We start from the raw sequence: 10,826 nt of genomic DNA on the forward strand, positions 1-10,826 counted from the left end.
TCAGCTGCGCAAGCTGATACCAGTCGCCTACGGAAGCTAAAAATACTCAGTGGAAGACCACTAGGCTGCGGCTCGTTCGCAGCAGTTCATAAAGGAGCATGGGAAGGCCGGCCTTGCGCTATCAAGGTGAGCGAAACTGCGCGAAACGCATTCATAAAAGGAAAGACAGGAAATATCACGAATCGATTTCATTCAACACTGTATCAATTATTTACACCATAAACATCTGAGTATTCATTCTAGCTGCCTGGGGAAGAGCGACATTTCTGGTCCGATCGTATTGGTCCAAGAACGGAAATTCGACTGTTCCTTTCTTCATCTCGTAAGATACAAAAAGGAAAAGGTCTTATAAAAGCAGTGCATGATAGATGCACACGATAGCGAACCCTGATGTTTGCGCCGGGGGTCCTGGTCTTCCCTTGTTCTGGTCTGTTCATCGCCTCACCCCCACAATCCCCCTGTTTCCACCTTATTGGCAGGTGCTCCTGCCCAATCACGCCAACCGCCCGTCGCAGCGGGACCGACCAAATTGTCCCGCTGCAATGCTTATACGAGAGGGCGACGTTCTCATGCGCAACCCGCATAGGTACCAGCTGCGTGCGACAACATGTGGTGCTGTGCTGTGTGCTGTGCTGGGGCCGCACGCTGCGCATCATGACGAATGTGCCTCAAACTACGTTTTGCTATTAGCCTTCACGGGCACTAATGGAAAGACAGCTGCTGTGTACTTAACAGCAGCAAAAAAATGGGGGATGGGGAGAAGTCCGATACCGATATGCGGTGCATTACGCCACCTCTTTACCCCCCCTCCCCCCCAACCCCCCCCCCACCCTGCACACATGCACAACTACCTACAGACAAGCAGACAAGTTCACAAACGCCCCTGCACACACTACTCGTACACACTCGTACTCCTGCTGCTGCGCTTCCAGCTCTTAACTGTAAAGGTTACGAACTTTACAGGGACTGACATACGGTGCACCATGCCTGCCCGCCAACCTCGCGCAGGTTCCTACCTGGCTGCTTTGCCGTACTCGAACTGCCCCCCAGCTTTCCCGGCCTGCTCCCCGGGTATACGTCCCCCGCACCGGCCCTGGTCCTGGAGCTCCTGGAGGTGTGTCTGTCTGTCTGTGTGTCTGTCTATATGCCCATCTGTATGTGTGTCTGTAATCTGCGTGCATGTGCGTGTGTCTGTTTGTCTGTCTCTTTTAAGACTGAGCGTATGTGTGCTTCGTTGTGTACTTTAGAAGGGGATTTAGCTCGAGCTGTTACGCCGGATGTTCGGATGTGGAGAAGTACGAAAAGTACGAAGGAGGAATGCAAGGCGTCGTCGGTCGTCGTCTTTTTCCCCCCGTCCCCTCCTTTGCCGTCCCCGCCTCCTCCTCCCCCTCCTCCTCCTACGGTCTCGAACCCAAGAACTGATGCAGCTGAGCGTTGCTGCCTTGTTGCAACTTTGTTTGTCCTGCTGTTCCCTTCCTCTTGCCGCAGCGCGGGTCTCTGTCCGGACTTCTGCGTACACAGGCGATAAGGCCATGGAAATTCATGTATGACGATGTTACGGCACTGACGTGGAGTATTCAAGTTGCGAGCGCGCTGGCGCACCTGCACGGACTCAGCCCCGCTGTTATTCACCGGGATGTGAAACTGGAAAACGTTCTCCTGAAGGCCGAGTCGGATGGAGATGGAGCCACGGCACAGATGGCAAAGCTTGTGGACCTCGGGCTTCACGTGGTAAGTAGTTTATTTAGTGTTTTCCGAAGGGGAAGACTTTGGCTCCCCTTTAGGGGATGACTGATGACAAGGGGAAGACTTTCCTAAAGGGGAACTAAAGAATGCAACCCTAGTATATTTAATTCATAATACTTGGAAGTGCATGGAATTCATGGAATTCATGGAACTCATAATTCATAATACTTGGAAGTGCACAAACGTGTAAGGGATAGGATCTGAAAGTTCAGTTTGTGAAAAAACGAAGTGCAGCTTCCTTTCATGGATTCATCGTTGTCCGCGTTTTCTTCCCGGCCGTTCCGGACATCGCAAACTGTTGCGCTTTCTCGACTAGCCGCTTTTGATTTTGTATGCATTTCTTGCTTTACCGATTATGTACTCCCAAGTGAAACAGCGACAAAACATTCTTTGCGTAAAGCACAACACTTTGGGATGCATTGGAAGCATGAACAGGCATGAACGTGCAAAACGTTCCGGCAATCAGGGCTTTTCATCCCTCGGTTCCCGTGCCTTACAATTCCACCCTACATTTCCGCTTCCATTCCTGTTCTGCAGGTTCCCGCGCATCTTCCGGATCAGCATCGCCAACAACATCTCTTCCGCGCCTCCAGGATCTCCCGCAACTCGGCGGCATCGCCCTTCACAAGCACTTCCGTTCCCCCGGGCGGGGGCGAAATGAGGCCTTTCTCTGCAGCTTTTGAGAGCGTTACATACTCCGGAGGCGGCTGCAGTTACGGCGATGATGACAGTAGTCGCAGCTCCAGCAGCGCTCCCGGGCCCTTTTTCGCGCGGCTTGCAGGATCCAATCGTTTGATGCCGGTGGATCCTAAATCCCCAGGGCTCCGAAACCGCAACGCCGAGCTGCTTTTCTTAGATGATGGGAAGGCAGACCCCATGGTTCCGCAGAAATCATCATGGTCTATACGCGTTAAAGATGGGGGGAGGCTCAGTAGGGACGGCGACACCGGCTGCGCTGGTTGCCGCAGTAGCAGTTGCAGCAGCAGCAGCATCGTTCTCCCCTTAGCGCCGTTTGAACTCAGCGGCCTGTCAGTACCGCTGCGCAACCCGACTTGTAAAGATCGTGTGGTTTTGCTCGCGTCGGTTTCGGAGGCAGCGGCGGCGGCCGCGGCGGATGGTGGTGATTGTAGATTAGCGGAAGTGGTGGCGGCGGCGGCGGCGGATGGTGGTGATTGTAGATTAGCGGAAGTGGTGGCGGCGGCGGCGGCGGCGGCGGATGGTGGTGATTGTAGATTAGCGGAAGTGGTGGCGGCGGCGGCGGCGGCGGCGGAAGGCAGCGGAGCTTCGCGCCGTGTGTTGGCTCCGTCACCGTCACCAACGTCATCACCCCGACCAACAGTGCAGGACGCGGAACAGCCGTCAGGACGCAGCGTAGAGGGGGAGGACGACGACTGTGAAGGCGGCGCGTCCCCGGTACGACAGTTGTCACAGTTCGATGAAGGAGAAGATCTTCCGCAGGTTCCGCCGCCGCCGCCGCGGCCACCGCCGCCGCTGGCCCTGCCCCAGTCGTCGCCGCCCCGCCGCCCCGCCGCATCCACTGCAGCCGCCGTCATCACCGCCACCTGCGCCACCCCGAACTGGTCCTCGGGCGACAGGGGCAGTGTCGCCGTACTTTTGGATCCAAGCCGCATGGACAGCACCGGGCAGCTATCTGACGCGGCGGCAGCGGCAGCTCCGACGAAGGCGGCGGCGGCGGCAGTGGTGTCTAGCTGCGTCACCTTGATTGTGAATTCGGGGGCGGCTGCGCTGTCGGATCCGCCCCCGCCTCCGCCACCGCCTCCGCCACCGCCACCGGGCTCTCGGATGGACGGCGTCGACGCCAAAGGCGGCGGCGGAAGTGGTGGCGAAGATCCTGGACCTGCCGGGATCAGCAGAGGCTGCTCGGCGGAAGTGGTGACGGCGGTGTCGGCGGCGGACGGCGGCGGCGGTGACGGCGGCGGTGGGGGGGAAACTAACCTGCAGTCGCCGGTGTGTGAACAACGGTCGCCGCTCACTTCCGTGCCGTCAGCTGTCCCGCCGGGCAGTAACGTAACGTTGCTACAGCCGCCGCCGCAGCCGCCGCCTCCATCGGCAGCCAACGCCACCGCCGCCCAGGCGAGGCTCCTGCCGTACGAGCCCTCTGTACTGTACGAGTCAGTGTACCGCCTGACGGGAGTGACGGGCTCACACATGTCAATGGCGCCCGAGGTGTTCCAGGGTTTGCCGTACAATGAAAAGGTGGGCGGGTGCGGCGGCGGCGGCGGCGGCGAGCACACATACACACACGTATATGTTTTATGTTGCTTCATGCCGCATTATGGTTGCGAAATGACTTTGGTATTCACGAAGGCTTCTTTATGTTCTCTTATCAATACTGCTGTAGCATAAAAATGTGCTACTCTTTAAAAAATGTTCTTCAAAGTCTGCCTGGCTCATGCCGTACACGTACTACAACCTTTGCTTTGCGCCCATTGCAGCGGCCCCATGCCTTGGGCCCCTCACCTCACCTCCCTTTCCCCTTCACCCCCTCACGTACAGGCTGACGTGTTCAGTTTCGGTGTACTGCTGTACGAGCTGTTCAGTCGCTCCATGTTGATGGTGACGCACCTCAAAACCCGCGTGACGGGGGTAAGCTCCGGGGGTAGTACGGGGGTAGTACGGCGGCGATGTACGGAAGGGGCGTCAGGATCCCACCCCGCCCCACCCCGACTTGACCCGGGGGGGAAAGGGGGGGGGTAATTATATACGGATTGGTTTGTTACCAGCTGGAGGTAGCTGGAGGTAGCCCAGGGAGGGGTCCAACCGCCCAACCGCCCAACCGCCAACCCCTCTTATGCACAAACGCACATGGCGCTTCTCTCCCCCCCCTTCATATTCCCCCTCCCCCCCATCCACACCTAACACCTTAATAACCCCTCCCGATCTCTCTCCCCTCCCCGTCCTCCCCCTCCCCTCTTTCCCTACCGCCACATGCTCATGACACATACATACATACGTATACACATACACATACACGTTCACACGCCGGCAGCTGTCCAGGCCGCTGCTGCAGCCCAGGGAGTACGCGGAGGCGGTGTCCGAGGGCTACCGTCCCTCCCGCCCCTCCGCCATCCCCCGCCCCGTGTGGGGCCTTATCTGCGCATGCTGGGATCAGGACCCCGTCCTACGACCCGCCATTAAGGAGGTGGTGGCGCAGCTTGAGGCCATAAAAAAGGAGCTTGAGCGAGCCGGAGGCGGCGGTGGTGGCGGCGGCGGCGGTACCGGCGGTAGTGTTGTACGGCTGGGCGGCGGCAGGGCCATTGCCGGCCGGGGCGGCAACGGCAACGGCAACAGCGGTATCGGCCGGAGCCCTCGAGTCCAGATGAACACAGCGCCGTCGCCGTCGCCGTCCCGAGGCTGCCCGGATTGCTGTGTGATAAGTTGACGGGACATGGGGGGGGGTGTATTGGGGGGTGTATGTATGTATGTAGAATGGGACAGCTGAGTTGTCACCTTGCCATTGGCTCTGGGGGTGTTGGTGCTGCTGGTGTGTCTATGTCTATGGTAACCGGGTGCATGACCCTCCATGACCCCACCACCCCCTCCCCCTCCCCCTGGCGGTGCTCGGGGTTGGGGGCTCCAGCCTTGGTGGTTTGCGCAGATCTTGTCAAAGATCAGAAGAGAGAGAGAGAGAGAGAGAGAGAGAGAGAAGCGCCTAAAGGAAGTGGGAGAGGGGGAGGGGGAGAAAATAAGAGGGGGAGTGTGAGAGAGAGAAGAAGCGGGGTTTTAAAACCCTACGAAATTCCTTGTATCTATTTATTGTTAATTTGTTGGATTTGTTGTGATTTGTTGTGAAGAGGTTGTTTTGTTGCCATTCAGTTGTACGTTGTGTTGTATATGTTTGTATGCCTGGGGGGGAAATTGGTGTAGGTGCATGTGCATGTAAGCAAGGCCGGGCGGTGCAGTAGCTTAGTACGGAAAGGAGTGGTGAGGGGGAGGAGGGAGATCAAAGACATGCTGCATGCTTTGGGGTTCTGTGGTTCTCACGGGGGGTAGGGGGGAAGAGATGGAGATGGAGATGGAGATGGAAGGGTAGCTGGTGGGGGAAACATCCGCAGGCGCGCGGGGGCGACAGTTTGCATTCAGTGTCAGGGCCAGGTGGTGAGCAAGATAACAAAAGTGTTCTATTCTTCCTCTTTTTACCTCTGCTAGTAATGTGACTTACTATGTCCTTTTCGTGATACCGTTGCGCGGTAAGGGATGGGGCTCTGCAGCCGTGTGGAATGTGCGCGTACGTATGTATGTGTGTGTCGTGTAGCAGGCGCGTGTGTGTGTATGTGTCGCGGAGGATGTGTGTCTCGCGCGGTTCGCGACGGAATCCCCCCTCCCCCGGAGAGCACCTGAACACACCTCATTAGACACTCTGATGTGTGGAGTCAAATGATCTCCTTTCTCCCCCGGGGGGGGGGGCTGTGGCGTCTCGCGTAAGTGCCGTAAGTACCTACGTGGCGTCGCTGTGTCTGTTTTCTTCCCTTCAAAACATATTTTTTAAATGATTTTTTAAAATCTGAAACCTTTCTTGCTTTCAGATTTTTTGCACACGTGCTGGTGGTGGTCATAACAGCCCTACCTGCTGTCGTACTTCTTCAAATCTTTGTATGTCCATATACGGCTTCTCCCCAGGGGGCCTTGTTCCCTATTGTATATCATTGTTAATACTATATTGTTATGTATTATAAATTATTATGTATTGTGCAAACGTAGCAAAAAAAACTAAAATGGCCCGTTCTTCGGGGGGGCCTTCTCTCTTGTACCTGACCATCCTACATATCTGTCTGTCTGTTTGTCTGTCTTGTTGTCTGTCCGTTCGTCGTCTCACTCATCCTTTCGTACATTATTGTGTGTGATGTGAGGCTCCTTAACGTAACAGGCACGGGCTGCTCTGCTCCCCCCTCTTCCTTCGAGGGTATTATGCAGGGTTGTCTAAATTCTTTTTAATTCCTGGGACTGAACCCCTTTCCCAGTACGCTTCCGCAAGCAATAGGTGCAGAGGGTGAGGGGCGGAAGCAGGGGATGATTTTTACGCTAACGGTCTGCTGCTACTGCTGCTGCTCTGCGGCTGCTGAAGGTATTAGGCTGTAGCTGAGGGTGATGATGCAGTCAGGGCCGGTAAATCGGTCACGACGACGATGATGATGATGATGGTGGTGATGATGATGATGAGGCACTACAGCAGGAAATGTTCGCGTGATGCTCTAATGCCTGTGTCCCTCACCCGCTTTTCCGTCCTCTCGTCCGCGTCGTTGAAATAATAAAATACCTGGCTTTGCTTTTGTGAATTCATTATATGTCAAGGCTCCGAAAACTTCCCAATGACGGTCCCGGTCAAAGTGCATCCTGGTGGTGGTGGTGGTGGCGAGTCTAGGGAGGCTGGAGATTTCTGTTTTCGAGGGACGCAGTTGCTCTGAGTGGTGTGCCCTAGATCCGGTTTGCCTTCAACTATGTAACGGTGGGGAAGGCGCCACAAGGTGATGGTGGTGGCGTTGTTGGTCTCGATGGTATGCAGGCCCAGGGGGAGATGTCGCCGAAAGTGGTTGTAACCTTTGCAGAGTGATGGCCATTGAGGTTGCGGGAGCGTGTGTGTATGCGTGTATGTGTGGTGCGGAGGTGAAGAGGCACAGATGCATGCAGCTTTTTGCTGCTCATCTTGACCCTCGTGCGCACGTACATCGATCCCATCCATCCCGAATTAAAAACATATTATTAATGTTAATGTATTAAATCTATAGTTGACTTGACGCGATGGAGCGAAGCGATGGTATCCTGGTCGGAGTCTGGGGTTCTCTGCGACTGTCTACAACCGCGGTCGAGTGTCGAGCTTGTTGCATTTCCACTCGCGCGTTTCGGGAGCATTCTGCCTTTCACTCAGTAGAGCTTCAGCTTTTGTAGCTGCTAGGAGCCCCGCTCCGCTCCACATCGCGTGCGTAATCACCAGAATCTTCTTCACTCCTGCACTGTAAGGGCCGTTGGCAGCCAAGTCCCCGCGCTCCCCTTTGTCGCTCTCTCACAGCTCGTTTGTTCCGTTCAGCTTCGGCAGAGCCACGAGGTTACACAGGTTAATACGGGGGACATGAGCACAGGAAAGTACCGGCGGTAGCCCCGGGGGGTCGATTACCGCAAGAGACAGCCTCAAATATGTGTGTATGTGTGCCTACTCTTTGCTTGCAAGCACATCCTTTGAATTTTCAGAAATTTGGTACCCCTCCGCAGTGGCGCAGCGGGGTACACATGAAAGGAGGGAAGGCAGCAGTACCGGCACTACCACCACCACCACCACCACCATCCATCTATCCTCCCTTCTCTAGCCAGCCAGACGGCCAGGCGGTCAGTCAGTAATGATGAGTGTCACTCTCTTCTCTCTCTCTCCCCCTCCTCCCAAGCACGGAGGAGGGACCACATGTGCAGTTAACACATCCACCGACGGACAGACAGACCGACAGACCGATGCACGCACACGCCTGCGAGAGCGTTGGGAGAGATCACCATCACCCCAGCCACCCATCCCCATCCCAGGAAAATACATTTGTGTGTTTTGACAGAGACCTGTGGACACCCGGGCATCACGGCCTCCTCGTACTTTCAGCCTCTCTTCAGCCTCTCTTCAGCCTGGAGAGAGCGGCTTGTTTTTTCTGTTCCGCCTCCCCTTCCTCCCCCTCTGCGTGCTTTGGCAGGCTTTTTCAAATTACGACAATCAGATTTTGGTGCTCCAAGTAGGATTTGAACTGGTGCTGGAAGACTGGCCACTGCCGCTCTCCGACCGACCACTGGGGGCCCCCTGATCCGGCTGACCGAAAGGCAGCTCCACCTCCTCCGCTGCCGCGTAGAACGACTCTATGTCCTGAACGGCCGGTTGGAAAATCCGGAAGAAGGGGGGGTTGATCTAATGATTGCTCAGCAAGCTGATTGGGGTGGCATGGGTGACACAATGGCATTGAATGGCGCTATCTGGGCAACATCTGGGCTCTATCCGGCGCGGGCACACATCCCATTTGGACCTCCATGTAGAATTCGAAGGTTACCAGATCTGGATTCCGAAGAACCCCTCTCTCTCTCTCTCTCTCACACACACACACACACACACACACACACACTCTCTCTCTCTCCCTCCCTCTCTGCGAGCTTTAAACATTATATTGTTCTGTTTTATTGTTGGGGTCCTGTATCGTCACTCTCCATCCTGACCCGCCCCCTCTCCATCCCATCGATACACGCCCTCTGTGACCATCTGGGTCATCGTCCTCAACCCCGTCCCCGGTTCCATAGGGGATATAGAAGCAAAAAAAACCATTGACCCAAATCCCCAATTTTGAATTTGGTACATTCGAAATCCAAATCCTCACAGCCCACCAGCCGCTAACGTGGGTCCGGTCCTACACGAATTCGGGTTCCATCCCATCTGGGTCATCGGCATGTCTCCAAATATTTACTTCACATTTTTCCTTTCTGTTTGTCGGTCCCTACTTCCAATCCTCCTTTGCGCAAGGCTTGACGGCATCGCCCGTCCGCCTAATCCCCAAATGCAAACATACATAACACACAAATACTCTCTCTCTCGTGCAAGTGGACAAGTCTCCCCCTCCCCCCCCCCCTCGCCTAACACAGTTTCCCCGCTGCCGCATCCCGACTCACGTAGTACTCCCGCTGCTCGTTTGTGAAGAGGTGAAGCACAACATCACCAAAATCCTGTGCGGTGATTCGAATAATCAAAATCATTCCTAAGGCAATAGTAGGAGATTGGTAAGGAGTTGTGCGGAAGGATGGAAGGATGGGCCGACCGGGGACGATGGACGTGTGCAGCGTAAGTCAACGATCGAAGCGACCGAGACAAGTGAAAGAGTTGTGAGACCCAATGAAGGTGTAGTTGCTGTGATACAATAAAACCATTTCACGACAACGCTGGACATGTCAGCACTGTCCTATACGGCATCCGGGGCAAGCCAAGGCAGGCATACATACGAGATGTACATCACATCACAAGCCTTACCAAGGTTTCCCAAGGACTAGACCCGGGCAGATTGAGCCGCGCACGTCCGAATTGCTCTGAGGCGGCCTTCTCCACGCGAGCGAGCGCCGCAAGCAACTGCGGCTTGCTGAACACCGTGGCAACAACTAAAAAACTTGTCCAGCTCACAACTAAAGAAGATATGCATCGCAGGGGAAAGGAAAAAGCATGTGAAGAACATCGGCCTGCACTATTTGTCGGCATGCTTCCGTTCTGTTGAAACTGCGCACCTGGCGCAACGTCGAGAACCACAATATCCGAGCATTTCACCTCATCTACAACACGTGCGATCGCAATTGCGAATTGCTTCGAGTCCTCGTCGCCCGGTGCTCCTTGAGTCCTGGCCGCCTCAAAACTAACTGTGGCCCTGGCTAGACCGGTAAGACGTTGCTTTTCCACAAAGTGCTGCGAGTTGTGCCGAGGCACGGCCCTCACGGTACTACTCGAGCTACTCGAAGCAACTAGATGGAACAGCGTCTGCTGCGGTGTGCGCATCTCCGACCGAAATAAAGGGCGAGCGCAACTCGCCTGCCTCAAAACACAAGCCATACTGCCAGTCACTTCCTTCAAATATGTGTAATGAACATATATACCTGTCTCTGTATTGGACTACGCTTGTGTATGTTCCAATCGGTTGGCATTTGCAAAAGCCGTACCACCGAACCGAAGAACGACGAAAATACCAAATCAAACGGTTCATCAGTGTCACAGTAAGATCCTCCCTATCGAAAATTTCCAGGCCGTGCGCCGGGCTGGAAAACCATACAACAGGAAGAATTGGCGCAGCGGCACACCAGCGCGTTGCCCATATGCCCCCTGCTGCATAAAAATCCTTCACCGCCACCAACACCTTTTCACGAGACCAGGCGCGGCCCCGCCGTCGCCATAAGCGCGATGGTAGCCCCTCCCTTCTAAAACTACAAAAGAGAAATTTACAATGTGTCATCAGTACACATACCGGAAACGAGCAGCGCCACACGACCTAAAAACACAACGCCACCGCGTCCCCGCCGCTCTCAAGGTTTTCCCCCCCACGCCCCCGATGCATCGCCCCCTTCCT

General features: G+C 55.3%; 2 protein-coding genes across 2 annotated transcripts in view; one reads left to right on the forward strand and one right to left on the reverse strand.

The window, feature by feature from the left end:
• Nucleotides 1-390: 390 nt before the first annotated feature.
• On the forward strand, nucleotides 391-5,149 carry VOLCADRAFT_119757 (uncharacterized protein; the record flags this gene model as incomplete). The annotated part of the gene is made up of 6 exons (XM_002957631.1): nucleotides 391-479; nucleotides 1,009-1,114; nucleotides 1,489-1,731; nucleotides 2,284-3,963; nucleotides 4,264-4,353; nucleotides 4,757-5,149. 6 exons carry the CDS (start codon nucleotides 391-393, stop codon nucleotides 5,147-5,149), a joined length of 2,601 nt encoding a protein of 866 aa, XP_002957677.1.
• Nucleotides 5,150-7,789: 2,640 nt separating this feature from the next.
• Nucleotides 7,790-10,826, reverse strand: part of VOLCADRAFT_107771 (uncharacterized protein) — a gene marked incomplete at its 5' end in the record, with an annotated part of 10,046 nt that continues 7,009 nt past the window's right edge. Inside the window, 3 exons of the mRNA XM_002957659.1 lie at nucleotides 7,790-8,602; nucleotides 9,394-9,479; nucleotides 9,997-10,171. Coding sequence (XP_002957705.1) covers nucleotides 8,456-8,602; nucleotides 9,394-9,479; nucleotides 9,997-10,171 — 408 coding nt within the window. The 3' untranslated portion in view covers nucleotides 7,790-8,455. The remainder of the gene's footprint in view (nucleotides 8,603-9,393; nucleotides 9,480-9,996; nucleotides 10,172-10,826) is intronic.

The sequence above is a fragment of the Volvox carteri genome, assembly GCF_000143455.1.
Source record: "Volvox carteri f. nagariensis unplaced genomic scaffold VOLCAscaffold_77, whole genome shotgun sequence".
NCBI classification, from domain to species: domain Eukaryota; kingdom Viridiplantae; phylum Chlorophyta; class Chlorophyceae; order Chlamydomonadales; family Volvocaceae; genus Volvox; species Volvox carteri.